Raw genomic sequence first — 26,915 nt, 5'->3', positions numbered from 1 at the left:
GCTCCACTTGTACTGTATTTGCAGTCTGTTTGATTTATGCAAAAGAAAAGGTTGCAGCGCTCACAACCATTTACCTGTTGCTAAGAACACGAGGTCAACATTTGCATCCATCTCTCTCTCTTGTGTGTTTTTATTTTGCCAGACACGGCCTTGAGCTTCAAACGGATTCCTCGTGTCTTCTGTGTTAGACAGTCAGAATAGTTCGACACTGATCAGCTGTAAGAGGACAGCAGGACGCTGTTATCACCATCATGTCATGTCAACAATAACAATAACATCTACAGGCTGCATTTATGCTCCACATCTGCATGGACAATCCAGCTGTTCGTCCGCAAGGACGTTACGAACATCGCAGGAGAGGGAGGGAAGAAGGGGTGAATGGAAATGGCATGTATCCCATTGTAGTCCCTCCCTCCCCCTTGGGGATTAGTGAAGCACTCCCCTTGACTGCCTCAAAGCTTGCCCAGTCGCCCAGCAGCTGTTCTCTCCCTTAGTGGACTGGCAGGGAGGATGGCTGGTGTGTTGGGGGCTGGGAGTGGTTGCAGGCATTCGTATGTCTTTGTCCAGCTTGCAGTTTTTTGCCCTCTACAATAAAGAGTACTACTACTCATCATACTTGTCAACCTTGCTGTTTTTTCATGGGGAAATTTCATATTTACCCTTCCTTCTTGTAAATAGTTTCCTGTACATTTTTAGTATTTAACTTTCATTAAAAAAAACTGTCTAGTAGGCCTACTACATGTGACGATGGTATGCTGAACATCAGTTACAACATTAGAAGCACTTCTTTGTCTTATAATTTAAATGTAATGGAGTAATGTTGGCTATTTTCTTGACAGCACAGCTCTCAGCATGATGCAGTGCAGCTTGACATTAAAGCGCAAACTAGAATTATAGTAATAAACACATCATTGAGCTACACAGCCGTAATCATACGTATATGATGTATTGATTGCCTTTTACAGACAAGAAAGGTGTTGATTTTTTAGTTATGGTTCTCTCAGATGCAATTATGCACTCAACCCTACAGGATCAGACATAAGTACACCTTAGAGAAAAAGAAAAATCGCAATCACCTTAAACAAAGCCACTGCTTTTTAATCAATTTCTACTATTATTCATCAGCTATTGTATTCATTATATCATTGTTTTTGAGTTTGTGCAGTAAACATCATGTCTACAAATACAACGTGGACATGTGTGATGGAAGGGAAAAGGTACATACGTGACTTTGCAGATTTCCATTTGTCAGAAATGACATTGTTTTGTTTGTGAGGACATCAGCCATGCATGCATGCAGCTGACCGGGGCCTCCCTTGACTTTGCTGCAAGAACCCTCCAACCCCCCCTCCGTTCTCCCTCTCACATATACATGCAAAGAGGTGCACGTATACAGACACATACACATCAGCATGCTTGCAGGCGCCCTATTCGTCAGCGTCTGGCTCATTCTGCCTTCCTTCTGTCTACAGATTGGAGGACAGAAGCAGAGGGAGGGCTAAGGCCGAGCAGAGTTGCGAGGCAAAACTGATGGTCACATGAGCACAGATCTGTTTACAAACCCAAGGCAGAGCAGAGCAGCGCAGGAGGCGTCGGGAGGGAAAGGGCAGACTGCAGGCTGAGCACCATTATGGACTGAAGTAGGAAGAGGAGAAGACTGCCATGACAAAGCCAGCTGGAGGTGCGGCGGACTGACGGCAACAGACAAGCTCTTTGCTTACACACAACGCCTTTGTCTGTTTTTTTTTTTCCGACTGAAGGAGCAGATGGTTGGAGGGAGAGGATCTCCCTCTCCACACAAGCACACACATGCACTGAGTGAGAAACAAACACACTCAGAAGCAACAACAGGAAAGCCTGCTTGAGAACTGTCGTACGGACCCGTCCTCACTATTGTTTGGTTTCTGAGGGGAGCATTTTGGTGGAATACCCTCTGTAACATCAGCCGACTGAAGGAGGAGACAGCAGAGGACATGCGAGGTGGGGGTGAATGATACCCGTGAAAATCCTCTGTTAAAAAAGCAGCTTTAGAGGGAGAAGACAAAGCAGACTAAATCCAGATTATTACCTTCATTGATCGACGACTGTCATTGTGATCAGCGGACGTCATCGGAGACAATCCTGCACACAAAAAGTCAAGTCAAAGAAGGCCGTTTTGTGCTGAGAGTGTCAATATTGACCGTGCTCCCGATGATGTTCTGACTGCGCATGATTCGAATTTTGACAACAACTTGCGAAATAACCCGTGGTATGAGGCAAGTGACAAGCCAAGCTACACAACAACATTTCTTTGTCTCAGCTGATGACATCATTCTCGTCGGCATCCAAGAGCACATGAGGTCTTCAGTCCAGGTCCAGACTCATGTCCCAAACATCCCGATCTTAACACATAGTGGTTAATCCAGATTTGGGAATGCTGGGCCGCACAGACTGCTGAGCCAACAAAACCACACCTCTCCAGGATTTATGGAAATCTGAGCAAATCTGAAAAACTTAAGGCTTGTATTTGGAGGAGATCAGCACACAGTGACTGATCCCAGGCAACAACCACCAACCCAGGACTTTGGTCTCCATTCAGGCTCAGCCTTCTTCTTAAAAGGGTCTGAATTTATAGCTGCTGGCCCAGGAATCAAATTTCATGCAACCATTCCAATGGTGTAACGGTAAGTGAGTGGATTTCTCTGCCATCTGTTTAATACTAAGGAGGCACATGTACTTTGTCTACTTATAGCTCATAACCTCCGGTTCTGCCTGGCCGTTTAGCGGTTCTGCATAATGGCTTCAAGGAAAGCACAGAGGCCTGAGTTTAGTGTTTTGATGCAAATGGCAGACAGCACACAAAATACGCTGCATTCAAGGTCATGTTTATTTCAGTGATACAGCTAGAATATCTCTTGTTCTGATGTCCCTTTATCAAGTTCTGGAGCTGACAAAGACATTTTCTATGCTTTCATCTTTGTGGCCATAGTTTGGGGAAGGTCCTTTTCTGTCCCAGCATGTGCACAAAGCAAGGGCCGAAAAAGCATGCTGGATTACTTGAAAGCCTTGACCTAAACTCCCAGAAAATGATGAGCCCCGTGTCTGTTTATCTGGATTCCGACAATCTGTCGGAAATAATCCAAAAGAACGTTATAGCTGAAAAAGTGTGGGGCAAGTCTTTCTTCCATTTTTGGCTTCTACGCTTGGTGTCCATTTTACCCATCTTTCATTAAGACCCCCCTAACCTCCAGCTATATCAAATGATCCTACCCGTGCCTCCCACACTGTGCAAGCTGAACCCATTCATTGACTCTATAGAGCACATGGGCAATTAGAGTGTGGCAAAGAGCCTGCTTGCTGCAAATGAACAGGGTCACATGCGGTGACTGGAAGTGGGGCTTCCTTTGCTATTGTTTTGCCAAATGGTCCCAGGTTTAGTCTTGTTTAGATACACCCCACTCCTTGCCACCTGCAGGACACACATTTGTGGTCTTTCAAATGCACACAGACGTACGCCCCACTCCATACTACGACCCCTCCTCCCCCTCGATGCTGTCACGCATACACACACTTTACTACACTCCTCCATTGAGTCTGGGGAACAGATGGTGGTGTGCTGTGTGTGTCACTTTGCAGTGTTTGTCTTCTTCATGGCCAATTATTGTGCACGGGTTGCCACCACTGTTCCACAGCCACGGCACCATGGACACACCTGCATCCCAGCCGCATCAAAAAAATAAAACTCTCCTCAAAAAAATATGTTCAGAAATTTAATATAGAATTATGAGAAAAGGTTTTGGTGTTTTGTTAACAAGGTTTTCAACCTTGTTTCAAATGCAAAACACTCCACAACAAGTGACATGAAGTCCATGTATCCAATGTCCACTGTGGTGAACATGAGATCTTACTACTACTACTCTACTCTTTCATATAGAATGATGAAGATGGTTTATGCAAGAAATGCATTAAGAACAACTATCTATTTATAACATACCTACAAAAACACAGCTCATTCACGATTCGGCATTGACAGCTATGCAAATTTGCAGCTTTTTGGTCAAAAAGGTTTTTCTCCCCCTCAGAAAACACATCTAAGTTGGTAATAATTTATAAAATTGTGATAATACAGGCAATATAAACAGCAAATATAATATAAACATCCCTGAATCAGGGATCCTACCAAAGTGTAGGAATTTAAATACTTAGGGGTTTTGTTCACAAGTCAGGAAAGGATGGATACAACATTGACAGGCAGATTGTCTCTCAACTGGCCTAGGAACGCATTGGGATCTGGACAAAGTAGCCAGGGACAGGAATGGATGGTTCCAGAATCTTCCAAAAAGCAAATAATCCACTGCAAAGGCCAGTGTATGAAAAAAGAAGTAAACAAATATTCACTTCAAAATATTTCTGTTTTGTTATATTGTTTTCACTCAAAACAATTCTTTTATCTAAAAAATGTAAACCTTTACTTTCCTGGGTTTAAGTGAAGACTGGCTAAACTTAAAGTCAGCTATTAAAATCACCAATGACCATGACCATGTGAATAAACATTTGTTATATGTTTTTGTTTGTTTTTTGGTCAGGTTGCCTGTGTGGTTTGAATTCTCTGAGCTCTGAACACGACTGCATCATGACGTCTGACACGTATCACCTGCCACTCAATGTGTACGTCATTGTGCTGGGCATCGGCCTCTTCGTCTTCATGCTCAGTCTTATCTTCTGCTGCTACCTTTTCAGGTAGGTACATGGGATGAAAAACAGCGTGTAAGGGTGGAAATGTGCCGAGCTGAAAAACACCCGGACAGAAGATGTGTGAGGTAGAAAACAGGTTCTGACCATGGACAAAATATAGCTACAAAGTCCACCGCAGTGATAAAGCTGACACTGTTACTGATTTTTTTTTTTCAAAAACTAATATGCATTTTTTCCCTCAGGGGCTGTCAACACTATTTTCATATCCTAAGAATATTATTTCAGTGAGTCCAATGACTGTGTGCGCCAAACGTCTTGCCACACTTCTGCTGTGTTTTTGCTGCTTTTGGCAAGCTATTTTTAGTTCGTAGCCTAAAACTTGCACTACTGCTGCAGTGCTTCCCACTTCCTCTCCGACACTACAAAAACAACTGCCTGATCAATTTATGTTAACAAATAAAAAGACAAATAGTTGCCCTGGAAACTCACATGAAAAAAATCTGAGCTACTGAGCTAAAATCACAGCACTGGTGTGAAAAGGTGTTTGCCCCCCTTCCTGATTTCTTACATTTTTGCATGTTTGACATGCGTCAAACCTTCAGATCATCACACTAATTTGAATATTGGTCAATGACAACATAACTGAACACAAAATGCAGTTATAAAATGAAAGCTTAAATTATTAAGGGAGAAAAAAAATCCAAACCCACAGAGCCCTGTCGCCCCCCAAACATAACTGAGATTAATTGAGATTAATTGAGAAATTGAGCAATTTCTAAAGATTTGGGACTCCAGCAAACCACAGTGAGAGCCATTATCCACAAATGGTGAAAACATGGAACCGCGGTGAACCTTCCCAGGAGTGGCCGGCCAACCAAAATGACCCTTTGATAGCAGCGACGACTCTTCAAAGAGGTTGCAAAAGACCCAACAACAACATTCAAAAAACGGCAGGCCTCACTTGAGTTCAGTGTTCATGACCCCACCCTAAGAAAGACCCAGAAATGGCCTGCATAGCAGAGTTGCAAGACAACAAAAAAACACTGCTGAACAAAAAGAACATTAAGGCTCCTCTCAAATTTGCCAGAAAACATCTGATGATCCCCAAGACGAGACAAAGATTGAACTTTTCAGAAGGTGTGTGTCCCATTACATCTAGCATAAAAGTAACACTGCTTTTCAGAAAAAAGAACATCAAACCAACAGTAAAATATGGTGGTGGTAGTGTAATGGTCTGGGGCTGTTTCAGGACCTGGAACACTCTCTGTGATAAATAGAAACATGAATTCTGCTGTCTATCAAAAACTCCTGAAGGAGAAAGTCCGGTCATCTGTTCATGACCTCAGACTGGGGACAAACACCACTGACTGCACAAAAATGACAGGTGTCATTCAGACCAACAGGCACTCCTGGAGTAACCATAATCCTTGGCTGGCTTAACATATCTTCACCTACATTAGTTTGGCTTTAGTGTGGCTTGGGTTTGATGATAAAATTCAAGTACTGCTTATCTTCTATATCAGGGTAATATCGAATGTGGTAGCGAGTGGAAATCAGTAACACCAGCAAGACAAAAGTCAGCAAAGTGAACCACTACACTGCCAATCCAGGGATGTGCACATGAGCTGTAAAAAGACTAGATACACCTGTGCAAAAGCATAAATAACCGTCAGGCCTTTCTCAGATGACCCTGTCATTCCCAAGGGAGGCTTTCCAAAATACCGTCACTACACTTAAGTTGGGAGTGTCCCTATGTGACCCTACGAAGGGTTTGTTTCCAGATGTATTAACTGTGGAAGAAGGGCTCTGAAATCTTAAATTCATAGGTTTTCCCTCTACTCATCTTGTGACCTTGGTTGGTGTTTCTCAGTTAAAACGACAGGGTTATTTATATGGTGTAACACAAGTAACAACCAACTATTACCGCCTGTATGTATCAAATAAATCTGCTTATTATGTCCTGTTTGTGTCGCTATCAGGTTGAAACAGCAAGGAACAAGAGAGCAGTTCAGCTACAATGAGGTATGTCGCTACAGTATCTGGAGTGTTTCCTATACATCCGGTCATTCATTTCATTTGGCGTTCATTTTTTTCTTTCGTGGGTTTGCCACTACGCATGATAAACACATTATAATGGGACTTGTCTTACAACTCCCCACACACATGCAAGCGTATTCAAGAGCCCCACTATTTGAGAAGCACTGCTGTAATTTAGGGCGAGTGGTTAGCGCACAGGCCACACAGCTAGGAGACCTGAGTTCGATTCCACACCATGGCATCTCTGTGTGGAGTTTGCATGCATGTGTTCTCTCCGGGTCCTCCGGTTTCCTCCCACATTCCAAAAACATGCTAGGTTAATTGGAGACTCCAAATTGTCCATAGGTATGAATGTGAGTGTGAATGGTTGTTTGTTTATATGTGCCCTGTGATTGGCTGGCCACCAGTCCAGGGTGTACCCCGCCTCTTGCCCGAAGACAGCTGGGATAGGCTCCAGCACCCCCGCGACCCTCATGAGGATAAGCGGTAGAAAATGAATGAATGAATGCTGTTAGGTCAATGACTTCTTGTTCTGTTGTTAACCAAGGTTTAAAAACTAAAGCTAATGTTGTATAGCTGTTTTTCCTCTTGGAGATGAATAAAGTATCTATCCAAAGAAGGAGAAAAAACTACTTTTTCGTGGATGAGAGGCCACATTTTTGATTGTAATAATGCAAATTAGACGTAGACATCCACACCTCTCCCCGCCCGACACCACAGACAGATTGCAATCCTGTAAAAACACCCTCTGAGGCTCTCTAAATACTACCGCAGCATTTCAGGCGTTTTTAATCCAACCATGAAACCCAATGCCCCCCCACCCCCCTGAAATGATCTTGACTCGGTACATGTATCATTACATACACCCTCATTTCAAAAGGTTGACAGCGTGAAATTGTAATGCAAACCATCAGATGAAGGGTAAACAAATGCTAATATTAGACTCTCTTTACCATGCAGCAAATAGTAAAATGAGGTCATATTAGGATATATATGTCATCTAAAGAATTTCCTGACACTAAATATACTGTATGTGTCTTTACATGTTCTCTTTTCTGGTTAAGGTGGTGCTGAAGGGAGCAAGCAAGAAACTAAGCCTTTTGGGAGTAAGTTCCTTTTAAGTTTTCTAGTGCTTTTACAGTACACAGTACATGTGTTTGCAAGCCATCTTGCACTGACTATTCTAACATAGCTACTACGTGCAGTACTTCACTCAATTCAGTGTTTCTCAGCTGCGATGAACACTCAGCACAGTCACAGTGGACATGTCCTGGAAATCTCTTGCATCACAAATCCAAGTGCTTTCCTGTCTTCTCATAGCAGAGTTCAGGACTACTAAGAATAACTGTGCTCTTTAGAAACACAGTTGTCTGTCTTTCTTAATGACCGCATTTCTATTTTTCCAAAGGCAGTGGACATTTTGGAGATATATGAAAAAGAACACCTTATAAACAATGCACTGAAACTCAGAATTACTGCTTTCAAATACACGTGTTGACCTTTTGTGAAGTATACAGTGATGGACTGTGTTTTGTGTCTTACCTCATTATTGTTGTGGTTTTGGCAGCAAACCTGTGCAGTGTGTCTGGAAGAATTCAGGACCAGAGATGAACTGGGAGTGTGCCCATGCTCACATGCATTTCACAAGAAGTGAGTGTACACTGCTTATTGATTATGACTTACAAATACGTTTGCTATTTTAACACTATTAAAAGATTTTGTTAATATGTAACCATGATATGTCACTTGCCATGTTAAAAAGAAAACAAATATTACTTTAATGGTAGAGACTGCTTTTCGCGGGGGTTCCAACCGCCATTGGTCACTCTGACAGGAACTAGCTAACTAGCTAACAAGCTAAATGTAGATGTAAGGCTTAAATATGTCTCACACACTTATTAACCTGATTTTAACTGATGATGTATTGGTAGTCACCGCTTATGAATGATAATCATGATCGCAAGCAGTGATTCATCGAAGTTACAGGCAAGCCTGACAACCACACTTACGTCTGTTATGGAGCCGCCTCCACCTCACTCCGAAGCGGCTAGCACTAGCATGCTGCTCCCCTAAACTGTGGAGGCCGCTGTGTCATCCCAGCTGTCAGAGAAGACACGTCAACATAATCCACGCTGCTTGAGTGTTGGGATTCCAGTAAAGACTTACCATCTTACATTTGCGTGTGTTCTCCTCGCTGCAAGTGTGTTATGTACAAGTATCAAGTTTGCGTCTTGGCATCCATGGGGTGTTCAAGGCCTGACAAACAAGTGCGATATTGCAGCACTTGGCAAAAGTATAAAGATATAAACATGTAAAGTTGTTAGATGCAAAACGAAAGCTGTATGAAAAAGCATTAGTCGGTTTGTGTGTACTGTATGAGGGCCAAAGTATATTTTTACTACCCTTTCAGTGATGCTGTGCAGTTTTTTTTCTGTCAAACTTAAAAAAAAAACTAAAATGGCACAATTTGGTGGTCAATTCCACAATTACAAAATGCATACATTTAAATAAGGACTGTCACAAACAACACATCAATTTATTCCATAAAATTTTTTTTTTCATCAACGCATGCGCATAATGGAAAGCTACACCATCCATGTATCTCCAACTCAAAGTCTCTCATCCGTTCATCCAAGGAAAAACACTTCATTCTCACGACAATAAGAACCGCAAAGTGCTTTCATGGACACTCCGGATATCACAATAACTTAATTATGCTTGTTTGTGCTCTAAACAGGAAAACACTAGGCGGATATTCACTCACTCGGTAACTCTTAAGGGCTCCACACAATGGCATGTCATTTACGTATTATGTTAATACAATATGGGCATATTTCAGACATAATTGCCAAGTGATTCATTTGATTTCAAATTGTAATCATGTGGCAGCCCTAATTTAAATGCATCAAGTGATATTATAAATACAGTACATGTTTAAGAAGGCACTTATTCTTTCAGGTGCCTGCTCAAGTGGCTGGAGATCCGGAGTGTATGCCCGATGTGCAACAAACCCATCCTCCGACTCCACACTGACGCCCCGCAGGGGGCTGAGGGCCCCATGGAGCCAGAAGAGGTGTGAGCGTGGCCGGGGAGGAATGAAACCAGACTTTCCCTGAAGAAAACACAACCATTTAAATACGACTACAGATGACCGTTATCACAGGACATCTTCATGATCCCAAGCGGCCATGATGCTGCAGACTTGAGCAATATTACATGGTGGGAACTGAAGCATACAAGGTCAGGAAATGGGACATTTTCGTTATATCGGTCCTAGCGTAACTTCCATAATGCACAGTTCAGCAACAACCTGACTGGAAAAGGGGCCACAGAGTTCTGCACTGCTGGACACAACAGTAGCAGTACCGATACCTCTTCCATCTCAGGGGTGTTTCCAATCCAGCCAGCACAATTATCAGTCCATCCATCACTCCCACATGCATCTTACAATCAATACTGCCACTGTGTACGTAGGTGACATACTTGGTAAGAGGAAGCCACTCCGTCTGGATGACTTAACCAGCAAGACGCATTTAAGTAGGCAACGTTTCAGAATGTGTCCCGGGAGCTTTCCTTTAAAAAAATAAAATAAAATAAAAAAATGGATAGAAAACTAGCCTGTATGTATTGTACGTAAATGTGTCCCTGTATATTGTTATTTTGTATTTGTTGCTTTTAAAATAAAATGTCATGTAATGTAAAGTAATGGTGGAAATTTTATTGCGAGTCATTACAAAGCTTCTACAAACTCACAATTCTCTCACGCGAGACAATGAATAAAAGGGAATCTAGTTGGAATGGTAAATTCTGGTTCACCATTATCACATTAATATATATTTTTTTACAAAGGTTGGTTAATAAAAAAGGGAGAATGTTGATGTTCCTTATGAAGAATCAGAGTAACAACACCTGCGTTTGTTCTTTAGTTGAAAGCGTCTATGTTTTTGCCTTCCACAAACGCCACAGCCTTCTTTTTGACCTCCTGTACACTTTGCGGCGTGCCGTGCTTCTTCTCGTAGTCCAGGTAGCGCTTGAAGAAGAACTTGATGTTCTTGACGGACACGCTCAGGTGAATGACGCGATCAAAGAGAGCCCTGTGGGAACACCGTCATGAATACAACCGTACACACGGAATTGATCTACCAAACAAACAATCTATCCTCACCTGACTTCTTTCTGTGCCCCATTCTTGACCATTAGGTCGATGAAGACGGACCAGAGATCTGTGCGTTTTGGGTAGCTGGTCAAGACTTTGTCGAACATTGCGTGACCCCTTTCAGTATTCCCGTAGCGAAACTCCAGTTGGGCAAATTTGGCAATCACGTCCACGCCTGATAATGAAAAAATGTTATGCACAGTGGAAACAGAATATCCCAAAATAATAATAGTAATTTGTACTTGACTGAATTAAATATGAAGTATTTGATCCCCCTACTAGTACTTTGATGGCTTAATACTGGATACTGTTTGAGATCATTAACACGTTCCTCTGATGTAATTGTGGGCCGTTGCCTCACTTTTCTCACAATCATCCTTACTCAAAAATGTTACGTTAGGGGATCAAATACTTATTTCCTACATTTTATAACTTGTATTCAATGTTTTTTTTTTTTAACCTCAATAAAGTTTGGACTATCTCACATGTTAGCAACAGCTTTCAGTATATAAAGCAGTTTGACAACCGTCCATGCACATAAGAACCCACCATAGAAAAATTAATAACGAGATATTAGATTAAAATGCATTATATGAAAGTCTTATCTTGGTAAGGCACTGAAAGTTATTAAAATATTATATTTTCACATGGTTTTCACATACTTCCCTAAAATGTAGCTGTGAGAAATATATTGCAGTTACCTATATATCTATACCCAAACACGGCTGGGGGGGTGTATATTTATTTGACTCACTTTCTTTGGATGGCAGACTCTTGAGCGCCCTCTGCAGTAGAGCGGCGGAAGCATCACTCTCCCCCTGCTGAAGCAGGAAGTTCCCATAGCTCAGCCACACTGCCTTATTTTGACGGAAACGCTTCACCATCGACTTGTACAAGTTGTCGGCCTCCTGATCCAACCAAAGATAGACACATACAGGCCTTAGTGTTCCAATTCGGGTTCAAACATAGAAAGTAGCGTCATTCTGTCAGTCTACCTTGATCTTGTTAGACTTGGAGTAGATGTCGGCCAGCTGCTGATAGACCGGCATGGGCTCGCAGAACTGGAGGGCTCGCTCAAACACTTTCTTGAGGCTCTCCGCTGTGCCGTACATGTTTTCCAGATTTAGGAGGGCAACCCACACATTCAGTTTCTCCTGCTCCTCTCTGGAAGATAATTATGCAGCACAATTCAAGCACTGAAAACAAGATTTGTTTTCCAAAAGTTTGCACGCGGACAAAACAGCAAATTCCATGTCGGAATCCTACCTGAAAGAAATGGTTTTAAGCGCCCTTTCGGCCACCGCGCGGGCCTGCTCGATCTGCATGGCCTGCAGGTGGTGAGCCATGTACTGAAGCCAGAGGAGCGAGCTGTTGGGCGAGGCCAGGAGGAGACGCTCAAATGATGTTGCATCCTGAGGTCTGAGTTGAGGGTCCATCAGCTCAGTCTCCCGCCGCATCAAAGCTTTCTCTGCTGCCTTTTTCTCCTCAGCCAGTTCATACCGAGACTTCTTCTGAGTCTGACAAGGTCCAGAAAGGAATCGATGGAGATGAGCGGTGAGGACAAACAGCAGAATTTAAACAAATCAACAGCTGGCTTACTTTGTTGCTTTCCTCTTGGTCCTCTCCATCACTGGAATCTGCATCCTTGTTTGCTGTGGGCGGCTGCAACGAGCTCAGGCCAACATCCCAGGAGAATCCAGTCGCCACCTGCAGTCTGGAGGGTCCAGTAGAATTGCGAACCTGCTGAGAGACAGTGGAATGTCAGTGGAACTGCAACTAAAGTTTAGAAGAAAAGTGATATCGCTCACTTTTCTAGCAGCAGGTTTGGAGTCTTTATTTTTGTGATCTTCCTCCTCTCTGAAGTAAACCTCAACCCCACTGTCGCTGTCTTCCGGGCTCGCTTTCTTCTGCTTCTTCTGTTTTGGTGCAGGGCTATCTTTTTGGTTCTGGCAAAACAAATGCAATACATTTCATAACCGTCATACAATAGCGGCTACAAGATGGTCTATGGTGAAATGTTCCCCTATTATATATTTGTTTTAACTTTAAAAGAAAAAGGAGCAAGGACGCCATTTCATTACCTTTTCACATTCTGGCAGTGAGCGTTTCATTTTCTTTTCAAGGTCAAACTTCTTTTTCTCCTTTCCCATTAGACGCAGTGGCAGACCCAGGGATTCTGGAAGGATGTCTGGCTTTCCAGTGTCCTCGGGGAGTAGGGACAGGTTGACTAACTTGTTTTTTGTATTGACACTGAAAAACAAGAGCCGGCAGCTGCAGAATTAGGCACTTTACACAATACCCTCATGTTGGTGCTCATAGGCTAAATCTTTCAGTAATCTCATATTTTTAGAGCAAAATAAACTATTTTTTAATCCTTTTAAAAAATATATAATTCTGATTCTAGTAGATAAAATAATTTCATGATGACCTCAGGTAACCTCTCACAGGAGAGTTGACCTCAATATGACTCCTCGGTGACTAATTCAGTACTGCTTGTTGTACAGCAGAATGCTCCATTGTGCAAAAGGTGTATGACACAGCATTGAGCATATATGGCTATCACCACAAGATCCATGTCACGATGGTGGACCTTCTGCTCTGGTCCAGTCAAAAGATGTGTTTATGTGTGTCCTGGCACATGGAGAAGATTTAGGATGACAGCCGCATTGTGCAGCAATATGACATCAGAAGAGTTTAAAAGTAGACTTTCTTTAAATCAGTCTTGGAATAAACTCTGCATTCTACCTGAAACCTGCCTAGGTAGCTTCATTTCAGATGGTACATTCCCGCGGAAACTTTGATTTGGACTTGATTCAACATTGAATAAATAAAACAACTACTTCCACAAAAAGGAACAACTTGCCAAAAGACCTAATAGAGGGTCTGAGTACCACCTCAGGAAGGGTGGGACGCTATAAACTAGCCCTGCACATAGCGTCTTTGGTGCCTGAAACCGATGCTTTAAAAGTTCAAAAATATAATGTATATTTTTGATGAATATCATACGAGGTATTCATTTAATAATAGGTTCATTTATTGCAGTTGATGATGCAGTACAGCTCTTCAGCACTGCAAATAACAAATGTCATAATCTTTGTTCGGGCAGAAATATCAATCCAGCCCTTGTATTGACCTTAGTGTTTGTGATGAGTGCTTGTCGCTTATTCTGGTGTATTACAGCTTTTACCTCAGGATCTTCGTGGTGAGCAGCATGTTGAGAGGCAGGTAATCGGAGAGGTCCTTGTGCTTGAAAACGAAGTACTTGGTGGAATGCTGGAGTTCAGCTCTCCCTGTAATATTGTTTGACAATCTGAAACGTGAGAAGAAAGGACATGTCAAATTAAAAATCACGCTGGTGCTGCTGCTAATTTGATGCGTGCACAGGGAACCACCGGCTTACCCGATAAAGACTCCTTGCTCATTGACAGACTTGACGTAACCACGGATTAATTTCCCCGCATGCAGGTCATCGAAGGACAAAAGTTCCGGGTCTTTTGCTGGTTTGGCCTCCCCTGGGTTCAACCTAGACGAGAAAGGTGACATCAACACCACACTAAGACTGTGTTTCACTCTGATGGTTTTTTTTATTTTTAAACAGTGTACCTTGATGGTCGTAGAGACAACTGCCACTTGCCATTTTCACTTCTTAGAAGGTAAAACCTGCAGCAGAATCACATCCAGCTCAAAATATGTACAGGATATGCGTCTATGTATACTATCTAGACAAGGGGTTTCAAACACGCGGCCCGCAGGACACTAGTTTGAGGCCCCCACCTTGATATGAAAGTTTAATGTTAGTGCGGCTGGCGCAAGTTTGATATGGATGCTGTATGGTATCATGTACCCAGAAAAAATTATTACGTTTGATTAATGTTAAAGGTTAAATAACTGTTAATAGTTATCCTCCCTATCCGTGTGGAAGTGGTAAGTTTTTGGCTATTTAAGTTGAAAGGAAATAACTTGAAGGCTACCGTTTAGGTCGCTAGCTCTCTAGTTTGCGAGTTAGCATGTGTCTCAAGACCCTGCAGTTGCGCAATATGTTGTAAATAAAAAGAGTATAAATGTGACTATAGTCGTGTTTTGTCATGTCTACAGGGCTCTAATAATGCTTTGTTCATTTTAATCTGAAAAAAATTATTTGTCTACCCACCAACTATATGTGGTTTCTTAAGTTTTTATTATTATTATATTTATTTATTACTGATTGATTTTCTTAATTTGTTTATTTTTCATCTTATTTTGTGCAGAAAAATAAAAATTAAGATATTTGAGAACAGTGGAATGTTTTATCAGAGCTTTTATTGTAGAAAATCGGAACCAAAGCACTGAAAAAGTTTGTATATTTTTCTGTTTTTAATAAATGCGTTTTTTTTTGGAAAACCTGATGCGACCCAGCCTTGCCCAGACCCTAGCTCCAGTGGCCCCCGGGTAAATTGAGTTTGAGACCCCTGATCTAGACATACAGTATATAAACATACGTTAGCCAAATGCTCTCACTGACCTGAGCATCTGAGCCTTGCTGAATGGCGCCAAGGGGTTGAGCCTATATGCGTCAGAGAGGTCAGTGACGGCCACAATTCCCTTGCAACCAAAGGGCAGTCTGACCACGAGGCCAATTTCCTGCAGGACGGCAGTGACCATCCCCAAAGTGACACTTCCTGCCTCCAGTTTATGAAAGCCTTAAAAAAAGACAGCAGTTCAGTTAACCAGTATGAACACCATAATAAATTCATTGCTTCCTACCTGTGAGTGACAGTGCAAGGTACCGAGGCTTGCAACTCACTTTGACCACTTTGGCCTTGACTGCTTGACCAAGTTTGTATATCTTCTCCGGGTGGCTCGAATCCTACAGAAAAAAAAAATCCAAAATAAATTGACTTAGCTTCTTATTTAACACTCTAAACATCAGTACTCTTTAGTTTACTTTTTTAAATCATTCTTGATTTGCCAATGGTTAAGCATTGTAGCACCACCTATGTTTTGGCATGCATTTTTAAAATTAGCTATATATCTGAGTCAAGTTGAATTCCCGCTATTGATGTATCGTGGAGAAGGAACTTAAGGAACTTACTTTCAGGTCAGTAATCATGGCCAGCAGTTCTACTTTGCCAGTGACACCAGGATTACAGGTGAGCTCCAAACTCTTACGGTCGGCATGAAACTGACAACACAATCCCAAAACATTATTTCCATAATTCTCCTCTGCTTTGCAGAACAGAATGCCGGGCGCCAAATTGCAACCTACCTTTGAAACAAAACATGTAATTTCCTCCCCAACCTTGTAATTGCTCACTTTGTCTTTTGCTGCAACAAACGTCTCCTCCAATTTGCTGGGTAGACGGTAAAAAGACAGCCATGTAATTATTGTTACACTAGTAATTATCTTCTACACTTACCTGGGTACGAGAGTGATCTCAGGGATGGTGTATTTGAATCTTGGATGGGAAAAGGGTAGGAATCTAAACAAAAACAGAAGGCAGATTAATTTTCAAAGTTCTGAAATTCAATCATTACCAAAATACTCATAAAAACAAAATGGCTGCAGTGACCTGTGGCTGGAGGTTTCTCGTCCTCCAATGACTCTGCCAGTGACCATACTGCCCAGTTTTACGGAGGACGTAGGGAAGGATCCCGGTAACACTTCCGCGGCCTCCATCACCTCAGACACGTGCACACTGCCAGTGCTTCCATTTTCTAAAGTCACCTGAATGCTGGTGGGCTTCACGGTTCGTACTTTGCCGTGCACAATGTTCCCAAAGCAGTGACCCGTGGAGCCTTCAGAGACCGCGGGCTGCCCTTTGGGTCCAGTACGCCTCCACGACACAAGAGGAAGCCCTTGCAGTTGCTCACAGGTGGGTTCAACGACTTCAGCGGCCAAACACATTCCCACCCTCAGCTTGCTCGACGGCGACAGGGTGACCTCGTTCAGGTGGGTTTGTGTTTGAACGACGGTTAGATGAGCGGTGTTTTGTAATGAGATGACGGCAAGGTCTTTGTCGATGTGTTGCACCATGGCCGTGTACTTGCCCTCTTCTGTCAGCTGTTCAAAAATAAATAAAATAAATAAATAAATACTCTTGGGTGAAATCTCAAGCATTAACATTTTTTAGGGTCTCGGAAGTTAAACAATTTCCCAAGTTAATTGGAAGTGATCAGTGTTCAGTAAAATAACTTACCATTTTCTTTTTGGCAACCAACTTGCCAAGTAGGGACACATGGACAGTGGTCAAATGAATGTCAACATAAAGGACAACTGAAGTAAGCTTTTGTCCAGGGCTCAACTGAAAACCTGCAACAAGAAATCATAACAAAAACGTGCTATGAGGGTTTGCTCTAAAGGCATCAGATTTTAGGGCTGTAAGATGCACTTTAAATGCAAATGAGGTGAATACATATTTTTTTCCATTAGATATTTATTCATTGTATCATTTACAAATAATTCTAACTGGATGCAAAAAGTAAAGAAATTTTGCAGAATTTATTATTAAGCCTTCAGGTCAAGACGTACCCGTCACGTGATGCTTTGTGGCCAGTATGGTGGCACCAGGCAAATCATCTGACTTGAAGACGGCACCATCGTCACCCTCTGTATCGACCACCAACTTGAGCTTCTGGCCTATAGATAACGCAGCCAGCTGTTGGCGAAGATCAGTGGTGTCTGAGGAACAACACATGAGAGGTCAGACAGGGAAGCCAAACTTCACATTAACCACACGTCAATATAAATAGATTCACAATCACCTTCAAGCACCTGATGCACATGACCGAGTCTGCATTTATTTAGCACTGAAACGAGGCAACGCTAGCTAGTTAGATATTACGATACCAAGTTTTGGGTGAGAATCGAGGCACACCCTGGACTAAAATCAAATCAACTTTATTTGTATAGCACTTTTCCTGCAAAGACATGCAACACAAAGTGCTTTACAGAATTAAAAACAATTACCACAATTAAAAGGAAATACAAACGCCACCTTTGGGGCCGTCCACACTGGGAGGAGCCGAAGGCCGTGCCATCGGGGGACCAGCACCCGGGCCCCCCCGACTCCGACAGACGGGCGGACCCCCACATTAAAAGGGAGGAACCCCCAGCCAGCCGGGTCGAAGGGACCCAAGGATGGCACCCCCTCAGCAGACCCGACACAGCCCCCAGTGTGGAGGACCCCCCCTGAGAAACACTGGAGTTAAAAGCTAAAGACTAAAAGTATAAAATAGGACTAAAAAGATAAAAACACGAGAAAAAATTAAAAATATTATTTAAAAGCCTGATTAAAAAGGTGTGTTTTTATTCTTTTTTTAAAAATATAATAACAGTCTCCGCAGTCCTGAGGCTCTCCGGAAGGCTGTTCCACAGGTGGGGGCCATAGTGGCTAAATGCTGCGTCACCGTGGGTTTTGGTATTGTTAAAAGGCCGGTGCCTGAGGACCACAGGGTCCGTGGGGGTTGATATGGTAAAACTGGTGTCATCAGACTAGTCATCAGTCAACAACAAGGCATATTTAGACAACCATGTCTGGGATTGAATGTGTTAATAAGAATATTAATCAAACACATACCTCTCAATGCAATCATTTGAGCCACAGATCGTCTCTCCCGCACGGCATTAATAAGTCTGGTTTGGACAGCTTCCTCTGGCACACTGACCTCCGAAATATTAAGTGTGACCAGGAATCGCTTTTTGTCATCATCCAAATTCGTCACCTTAGCAACCACTGTCTGGCCCAGCTGGAATATTGTCATTATATCAGAGATGAACTTGTCTGTGATGGCCTAAAAGCGGGCAGGAGACAGAAATTAATCACACTTAAAAGAAAGACTGAATCACTGCCAATGACGACCCAGGACTTACAGACTTTGGTGCAAGACCAACAAGGCCGTATGGGAACTCCACAAAGACACCGTAGTCCATGATGTTCTTGATCCAGCCAATCATCTGCATTCCAACTGTGACCTCGGAGAAATCCTTAGCAATCATTCCTTCCTCCAGTGACCAGATCACTGTCGGCTTCTTGCTGACAGTCTGACAAACTTCTAAGGAAATTAAAATCAGCTCTACAGAAAATAAGAACATCTTGCAAAGGTTCAGGCAATGTCATGATGCTATGTTGGTTGCAATCAAAGCCAGGATACAATCTTTTGCTTGTTCTTGAGAACGCAGACGAGGTTTGAGATGGTGTCTCCCTCCTGCAGACTCTCCCATAGCAGAGGGCAGTTGGACATGTGATCAGAGAGGTGCATGGTGGGTAGCAGGGCACTGATCTCCTCGGGAAGGATAGACACCTCCAGACCATTGACCGATTTCTTCAGCACCTTGGCCTCCAGTCTCTACAACAGAGACGGAACAAAAATATTGTTAAGGAGAATTATGTGTCTTGTGTTAATATTTTGGGGTTTTAATTAAAATAGTCTTTTATAGTATTGTTCTGCATCTTTGTATGTGCCCCAATAAACTCTGACGTTAAGCAACATTTCACCTGCTCTGTAATTTATTATTTCTGAGTCCTATTCCAAGGGTAACTGAAATTCTTTGACATCTTTGAGATCAAAATTTACTCATGGTCCCTCGTAGTCGTTTTAGGACCCGAGGAGACCTATCTTTTCAGGTTGTTGCGCCGAGGCTCTGGAATGACCTTCCACCCTCTCTACGTTCGCTTGACTCTGTCGATGCATTTAAGAGTAACCTTAAAACTCACTTGTTTTTGCAGGCATACCCAGCTCAGTAGATTTAGGGTACTGTGACCATCATATATTTATGTCTATTTTATTGTATACTGTTTTTATGTACTGTTTTATGTCTATTTTTATTGTACATTGTTTTATTGTATTTTTTATGTGTATTTTAACCCTGTGTTTTGCCTTTTGTGAAGCACTTTGTGACTTCTGTCTGAGAAAGGTGCTATATAAATAACACTTACTTACATTGTGGAATAAAAAAACAAAATGTTTGCGGTAACTTAACCCTTTATAGGGCACTCACTGAAATACTTGGAAATTTAAAAAAAATATCAATCCTTAAGTGTTATTGGGGGCTATAAGAAAACATTTTTTCTCTTTTTACTTTTTAAAAAAGTTTCAGGTTTTGGGTGCAAATCAAGATCAAAGAAGTTACCATATACGGTTCCTTGCCCATTTAGGGTATGGAAAAGGGACAGGTCAAAGTGCACAAGGTGACATCAACAGAGGTACTGTAGTTAGAGTGACTGATCAACTTATGGTTAGTTTTTATGTTTGGGCCGAGAGTGTCGGGCCGCAAGCGTCAGAAAATTGCAATTTCCGACTTCTGAATGAAGTTTGAAGTTTGATGCTGAGACATGGGGAAACCCTGTTTTTTTTAAGTTACCATATATGGTTACTTGCCCTCTAAAGGGTTAAGCGTTTTTTTTTTTGTAAATTGTCAAAACAGACCAATATCAAATATTTCAGTTAACTTACCTTTCCCACCTCACAACCAAAGCGAACCTCTGCTGCTTCTTCCATGCGTCCAACCGCTGCAGTCTTAAATGACAGCAGCATCTTTGCATTCTCTGGCTCACACTGTAGAACCCTTGCCTTCACCACCTTTAACATCATATGAAAAAATGTCAATGTACTAACTAGCAGCTAAGGTATTGCAATACACCTTTACACCTTATGATTTACGTACCTGACCAACATAGAAAACCTCTTCAGGGTTTAGGATCAATTCAGAGCTGAGTTCGCTGACTGGCACCAGACCCTTGACGTTGTTGTAGAATCGAACAATGCAGCCAAAGTTTTTGACACAGACGATGTAACCATGGGACACGCGTCCGGGACGTGCGTCTGTGTAGCTCAGGAACAAGGGCAGGGAGCTTTCAACAAGCGCCATCTTTCTGGTCAAATAGAGCTTTTTGGTGTCCGGTTCGACTGACAACACCTGAGGACACAAAGATAAGACTAATTAGATTTGTGAAAGACGACACATGTCTTCTTGTTAGTAATGCGAAGGATGGACTCACTCGACATTTGACCTTCATACCCCTTGAGTATTTTTTCTCAGGGTTTTTAAGGGAAATTTCAGACAGGTGGGTCCGAGGCACCAGCCCTCGGATGCGGCTGGACAAATCCACAATCATCCCATCATCTGACAAGAGTGCCACTGTTCCCTGAAAAGAAAAGCCATGTGAGACTTGGTGTTAAAGCCGATTGCGGTAGTTGCTGCTTAGGGTGGCACAACCAGTTATTAGGTTTAGCGGGTCAATCGCCTTAATAATAAAAAGTTCAATTTCAAAAGTGCACTTTGTGTTGTCATTGACTAATATTTAAAATTGTTTGATGATATGAAACCAGTGTGACAAACGTGCAACAAAAATTAAAAAATTCACACCACTGCATATAAAGTACATATTTTAAGTTGGCATAATTAATGCATGCTCAAAATCAACAGAAAGACAAAGAAAAACAGTAAGTGGATATTCTTATCACTAACATAAGTACAATATGTTGCATATAAGTATGCTCGGAAATCACAAAAACACTCAAAATAGGGGGATTCATCTTAAAAGTTACTCTTCATGGCTCACTATCTTTTAGCTTAAGCTAATATTCAGTTGTTAATACATACAAGTATGTTTGAACCCTGCCTGTAAGGCATCTTTTTGCTCCTCTATCCTTTTTTTTAATAAAATACAGTAAAAATTGGCATATTTCACACATATGGTGATTAAAATTGTGATTAATTAATCCTAATTAATTTTGAAATGGACGAATTCGATTAAGTGCTTTAATAATAATTTGACAGCCCTAATTTAAATGTATTTTTGCTGTGTGTTTTAGTCACACACACACACACACACACACACAGACATAGGTAATCAACTCTATTTTTGGTTGAAAAACTGATTCCGTTAGCGTCCGTTTCGGTCAGACTGGGCCCTTCTGGAATGGATGAACGACGCTAACCATGGTTCCACTGTACATATTATGTTTGCCACTTAACAGAATTTAATTCATTTTTTGGCAAGTTTAGCAAGCAGAGGCATTTCCTCTGCGATAGATCCAGTGCCACTTCTTACCTCTATGACCTGACCCGCCTGAAGATCATGGTATCGAAAGAAGGTTCTCTGAATCACACTACTGAAAATGGAAAAAGGTTGTCAGCAATTCGGTTGATTGCTAGCATCAATGACTAACTAGGCAGATAAATACAAAAGCACATACTTGCGCAGACTAACAAAATTAATTTGTTCCATCGGGCTGAAGTCAATTATCCTGCAGGTGTGCTTGGGTAAAGCCAGCACTGCGTTGTCTTTAACTTTTGAATTTGGCTCTTTCAGGTGGTTCCTCTGTCAAGAGGAAAAAAATATATATTAGGCAAATATGGAGATACGCATTACATTCATCATTAACAATTTCTAAGTTTTACTTACATGTACAAAGGTCAGGGTTCCATCAGGAAGTTCCAACATGGCACCAGACATGTGGTGCATGGAATTAATCTTGCAGTCTTTCACAATTTTCCCAATACGGTCACCCCCGGCAGGAGTGGTAATGATTCTAGTCTCGGGCTGAACAAGATGGCTACGCAGGCTCATTCCTATCAAACGGGTGGATGGCTCAATGTACAGCACGCGGGCTTGCACCTAAACAGATGACACAAAAACATGTGTTTTTTTTAGGCTGTCGCTTGGCAACTTACATTCTCAAATCCTTCTGTAATTTGTCCACAAGATCAACTCCAAACTCTAAAGTGCGTCGTCTTAGGCTACTACTTTGGCTTTATCGGTTTTCGGTCATTGTCACACCATGTTCAGTGTTGTGGCTGAACGAGGAGGTTCTCGTTCAAGATTCTACATGGCCCTGCTGCTCAGCCCCTCAATGCAGTGAAGTTGTCTTCTGGCCTTGGCAGAGAACCATCACCAAAGCAGCAATCTTCTCAGCGCTCTCTGGCTCATTCTGTGCTTATTGGCAAACTTCTCGAGGTGTGGAACACAGCAAGAGCTCAGTTGATTACGGCAAAATGTCTGTTTTTTTCCTCGGTGACTGCGGTACTAGAAAATGCAATTGGAAAATCCCTCTCGTGCATGTGTGTGCTGCTGGAGTGAGGCCAAAGTTCTGTGCACAGTGACAGTAAAAAAATTCAAATCCTTTTTTAGCAAACACAGAGCCAGTCTTGGGGCTTGAACCAGATACCCCTTTTGTCATACAGAGATATCACCATGAGACAAAAAGTGACATACTAAAGTACACAGTAGTACACTGATTTGCCAGGAAAGCTTTACCTTGCTTCCTTGTGTGTAGCTGGAAGTCTTCTCTAGCTCCATGTGGAGAAAGTCCACCTGACCCTTGAAGGAGGACAGAAAATCCAGGATCAGTCCATGATTGGTCACCTGCAAATAAAAAAATGATAGATGTCAATGTTGCAAAATCTGCCCCAAAACAGTCATGAAATTGTAGATAGTTAATGCGAGGGTAATAAATGTGTGTAATTTGAAAATGCTTTTGGCACCATGTGATAAACTTTTATATGTCGTGCCTTACCACAATGCGGTTACAATTTAGATCCTTCCTTCCAACAGCCACTAGGTTGTTTAACAGAACTGTGCAAGCAGAGGTTCCTGATTTTTTACAATTTTCCAGCATACTGCAACACTTTTATGGAAATGTGACATCATACGCTTTTATTGCTTGTATTTTCAGTCTTTATTGGGTGCATCGACTGATTGTTTGCGCCATGAGAGCTACATGAATTTCCCCAAGGGGTTTATTAACGTATCTATCCACCCTACCTATCTGAGTGTTAAGTTGCTGGGTGAGGATTTTAGCCTTTGATCTGAGATGACACTGAGTCAGACTGGTATAATTGAGTTACGTTGACAAGCTTGTCATGAGTTCCCTTATAGCTCATGATTAGGTCCTACCATGGAAAGATCTACCGCTTCCTCACCGACTCACAAGCATCACAGTTTAAAGGATTAGTAGTAGTTCTGAAGTCGCGAGATAAGAATATGGTCATAAATTAGCCACACGGCTGTACAAGACGTGGGGATACAACAAATATATATAGATGTAAAATAGATCCCTTGTGTGTATGTGCGTACATGTATGTTGCGGAAACCAGGGATCTCGTGCCCATCTCGTGTCGGAAACCATGGAAGCTTTCCTTACCTTTGCAATTGTGGCTTTGACAAGAAGGCCCGGCAAAAGGTTAGTCAAGGTCCATCCGTGTTGGAGTTCGGCACAAGCCTCGCTGACAGATTGCGGGCAGACAGACAGTCGTACTACACGTCCATCGTTTTTCACTTCTTGTAGTTGAAAAGTCATGTACTGGCCCACTTTCAGCTCTGGACAAGTGACAGCAACAAATAATTGACTGCAAAGTGTGTTGTTTCAGAGGGGGAGAAAAAAAAAAAGAATGACATTTCTTGACGGCAATACCGTTGTTAGTGTTCTGTTTCTTTTTCTCCGTTTTATTGGGGAGGAAGGCTTTACTTCCATTGACACCAATGTCAACAACGTAGCCATGATCTTCAATGCTATCAACACACCCACTCAAAACCTGAAACATGACAAAATAGAGACAACGGAATCACCGAGTGGTCAGAAAGTTATCCCGGGGTTCGCTGGTGTTGGCTTTCGACTCACCATGCCAGCCTTCAGAGCATTAGGGGTGAGAGCCTTGTTGACCAGCTTTGGGTTGATTGACAGCTGCAAGCTGACAGAGCCTCCCTTGGTGGTATCCAACTTGGCAACCGCACATCTCAGCATCATGCCAGAGTAGAAGAGATGTGGCAAAGAGAAAATATCCTGTAAAAGAAAAGCTGTTATGAGCTAGATCCAAACATGATAATGGTTTAATCCATTTTGAACAGGCATGCATGTTATATTGAAATACATCACGTTACAATTGACAATTCCACATGTCCAAAAATGGAGTAAGAAGCTGTAAAGCTTATTTAAATCCTACCACCCCTTTGTTTCATATCAATTGCTAATGTATTCAACATTACCAATTCTGAACATATCATCCTGTACTACCTTGGTAACATTTCCTTCATCAGGTTCTTGACCTCATCAGTGATCTCAAGAGAAGCTCTTGATATAAAACATGTAAGAACCCAATAATCCAAAGATGTACCTTCGTGTCAGTTGAATCTAGTTGTTCAGTGAGCATCTTGGTGTACGAGTCACATATGTTCCTGATGCTGAGGAAACCTTGCATGCCACAAGGTAAACCAACAGTGACCTCAAAGTCTGATACATCTTTCACACAGCCCAGCATCAACATGCCCTCCTTTAGGTCCTGCGAAAACATCAGCACACACACACAATAGGAAATGAGACACTATAATTAACAATTGGCTTTTTCTAACGAGTATCTAGATATTAATAGTCAACTTTACACCCATATTATCCAATTTAATAAACAAGATAAAAGAAAATAAACCATTTAAGATATAAATAAGTGCTCATGTGTGTTGCAACAAAGTGGGAAAAAAACATAGTCACCTATGAGCAAAAAAATCATACTTGACCTGCATTATGAACACTCCATTTTGGCAAAAAAATAGGCAAAAGGGCTTAAATAAGCATAATTTTGACCAATAGACCGCATTCATGCACAAAACAGTGATATTAATTTTTGAGAAGTCGCAAAATTCAAACATGTGACAAAGTTTATTTTCAAATTCTAGAAATCCGCACACACACACAATTAAAATTAAATACTGGTGGAATTATTTTCTTTACATTTCTTTAACCACAAGTGTATATGATGTATGTGAATGTATACTGTCTTGGTGGAATGTGTGTTTCTTGACTTAATCAAATAATATTCGTTTTGTAAATGTAACTTAATTTATTGCATTGATTATAAACTGTAATTTACACTCTATAAGTTACGTTAACTCAATATATTGTCTGGGGACCAATTCAGGACGTACATCGCCTGTCGCCAGAAGTCAGCTGGCATAGGCTCCAGTGTACCCCCACGAGTCGTGACCCTAATGAGAACAATCGGTACAGAAAATGGATGGATGGAATATGTTGTGTTACGTATCCCACAGAACCATTCACACACGGACATACGAGTGACAGTGATGAGCAAACAGAAACGGCTTGCAGGTACCTTCATGTGTAGTATTTCCACAGACTTTGCAGTCGCATTGAGTGTCAGGACGTCTTTTTCCTCAAAACTCTTTTGCTTCTTAACTTTATCGCTGTCATCGTTGGGAGTCGCCTTCCTTTTCTTCGTTCCTTTAGGTTCATTTGACTGCAGCATGGAAAAAAATGTTTACAGCATTAACAGTGACAAAGAATACACATATGTTCAAAAGAATGGATGATGGACAACAAGAACTGCTTGCAATGTATCCGGTGTGCCCAAAGGAGAGTAAGTTGTGAGAATTTTGAAGCAGTTGACTGCACAGATTAGACATTTATTAAAGAGACTTATACCTGGAAAAGGTTGTCAATCTCAGTCCGTGTGACTATTTTACTTTCGGAAGTCTTAACTGTCCCACCACGTGGGAAGTCTGCCTCTGTTGTCTCCATGGTTTCTGTTGTTTCCGTACTCTGCAAATTGAACATCACTTTTAGTGGGTACAATATGGCAAAACTTACAACTCAATAACTATCTAATTGCAGGTTGTCTAAATTCCCAACTCATTATTGCATGGAATGAAACGATGAAATCATTCACAAACATTGTTATTCGTGGCACTGTATGCAAAATGTTGTATGAAATTTAACACAATAGCGTTGTATAGTCCTGTTAGCCAGGCCACAGCGCAAAACCAACGAGGATTATATAAAAATGCCAACATAATAACAACACTATTTCAGCTTTGCCAGTATATTAAAACACCATCCATCCCTTTTCCATATATATGTATGTATATATTAAAAAATGATCTTACCGCTGGTAATCGATGTTTCAAAATCTGGGTTTAAAAACTCACATGTTGATCAGCACGCCATTTCGGTGACCCGGAAGAACAACGAGAGTGGGCGTTTCAAATTCCGGCGAATCACAAACAACAAAGATGATTGATACTTTTCTGGCCATTCAGCAATCAGGTTGTGCGGTTAT

General features: G+C 41.7%; 2 protein-coding genes across 3 annotated transcripts; one reads left to right on the top strand and one right to left on the bottom strand.

The window, feature by feature from the left end:
• Nucleotides 1-1,535: 1,535 nt before the first annotated feature.
• On the top strand, nucleotides 1,536-10,413 carry LOC131108155 (RING finger protein 122). Its single transcript, XM_058059011.2, has 6 exons — nucleotides 1,536-2,663; nucleotides 4,566-4,719; nucleotides 6,654-6,696; nucleotides 7,776-7,817; nucleotides 8,279-8,361; nucleotides 9,670-10,413. The coding sequence occupies exons 1-6, from the start codon at nucleotides 2,639-2,641 to the stop codon at nucleotides 9,788-9,790; spliced, it is 468 nt and encodes a 155-aa protein (XP_057914994.1). The 5' UTR covers nucleotides 1,536-2,638; the 3' UTR covers nucleotides 9,791-10,413.
• On the bottom strand, nucleotides 10,410-26,871 carry pdcd11 (programmed cell death 11). Of its 2 annotated transcripts, none has more exons than XM_058058201.2 (36): nucleotides 26,743-26,871; nucleotides 26,282-26,398; nucleotides 25,953-26,096; nucleotides 24,963-25,127; nucleotides 24,470-24,631; nucleotides 24,263-24,383; nucleotides 23,993-24,168; nucleotides 23,107-23,214; nucleotides 22,255-22,467; nucleotides 22,046-22,170; nucleotides 21,901-21,961; nucleotides 20,845-20,991; nucleotides 20,511-20,762; nucleotides 20,300-20,425; nucleotides 18,998-19,192; nucleotides 18,717-18,887; nucleotides 18,424-18,637; nucleotides 17,376-17,525; nucleotides 17,044-17,156; nucleotides 16,417-16,907; nucleotides 16,264-16,326; nucleotides 16,113-16,197; nucleotides 15,939-16,028; nucleotides 15,611-15,713; nucleotides 15,369-15,546; nucleotides 14,471-14,527; nucleotides 14,268-14,390; nucleotides 14,055-14,177; nucleotides 12,949-13,117; nucleotides 12,676-12,813; nucleotides 12,467-12,610; nucleotides 12,134-12,384; nucleotides 11,863-12,031; nucleotides 11,622-11,775; nucleotides 10,877-11,042; nucleotides 10,410-10,805 (listed from the first exon to the last, which is right to left on the bottom strand). In XM_058058201.2, the coding sequence occupies exons 2-36, from the start codon at nucleotides 26,375-26,377 to the stop codon at nucleotides 10,634-10,636; spliced, it is 5,415 nt and encodes a 1,804-aa protein (XP_057914184.2). In that variant the 5' UTR covers nucleotides 26,378-26,398; nucleotides 26,743-26,871; the 3' UTR covers nucleotides 10,410-10,633. The 2 variants fall into 2 exon arrangements, with proteins under 2 accessions (XP_057914184.2, XP_057914269.2); XM_058058286.2 differs by having other exon boundaries at nucleotides 12,467-12,607.
• Nucleotides 26,872-26,915: the final 44 nt, after the last annotated feature.

Source organism: Doryrhamphus excisus, linkage group LG9, assembly GCF_037039965.1.
Source record: "Doryrhamphus excisus strain RoL-2023G ecotype Guam linkage group LG9, RoL_Dexc_Guam_v1.1, whole genome shotgun sequence".
Lineage (NCBI taxonomy): Eukaryota > Metazoa > Chordata > Actinopteri > Syngnathiformes > Syngnathidae > Doryrhamphus > Doryrhamphus excisus.
The sequence above is the reverse complement of the archived record's forward strand: the minus strand, read 5'-3'. Positions and strand labels throughout refer to the sequence as shown.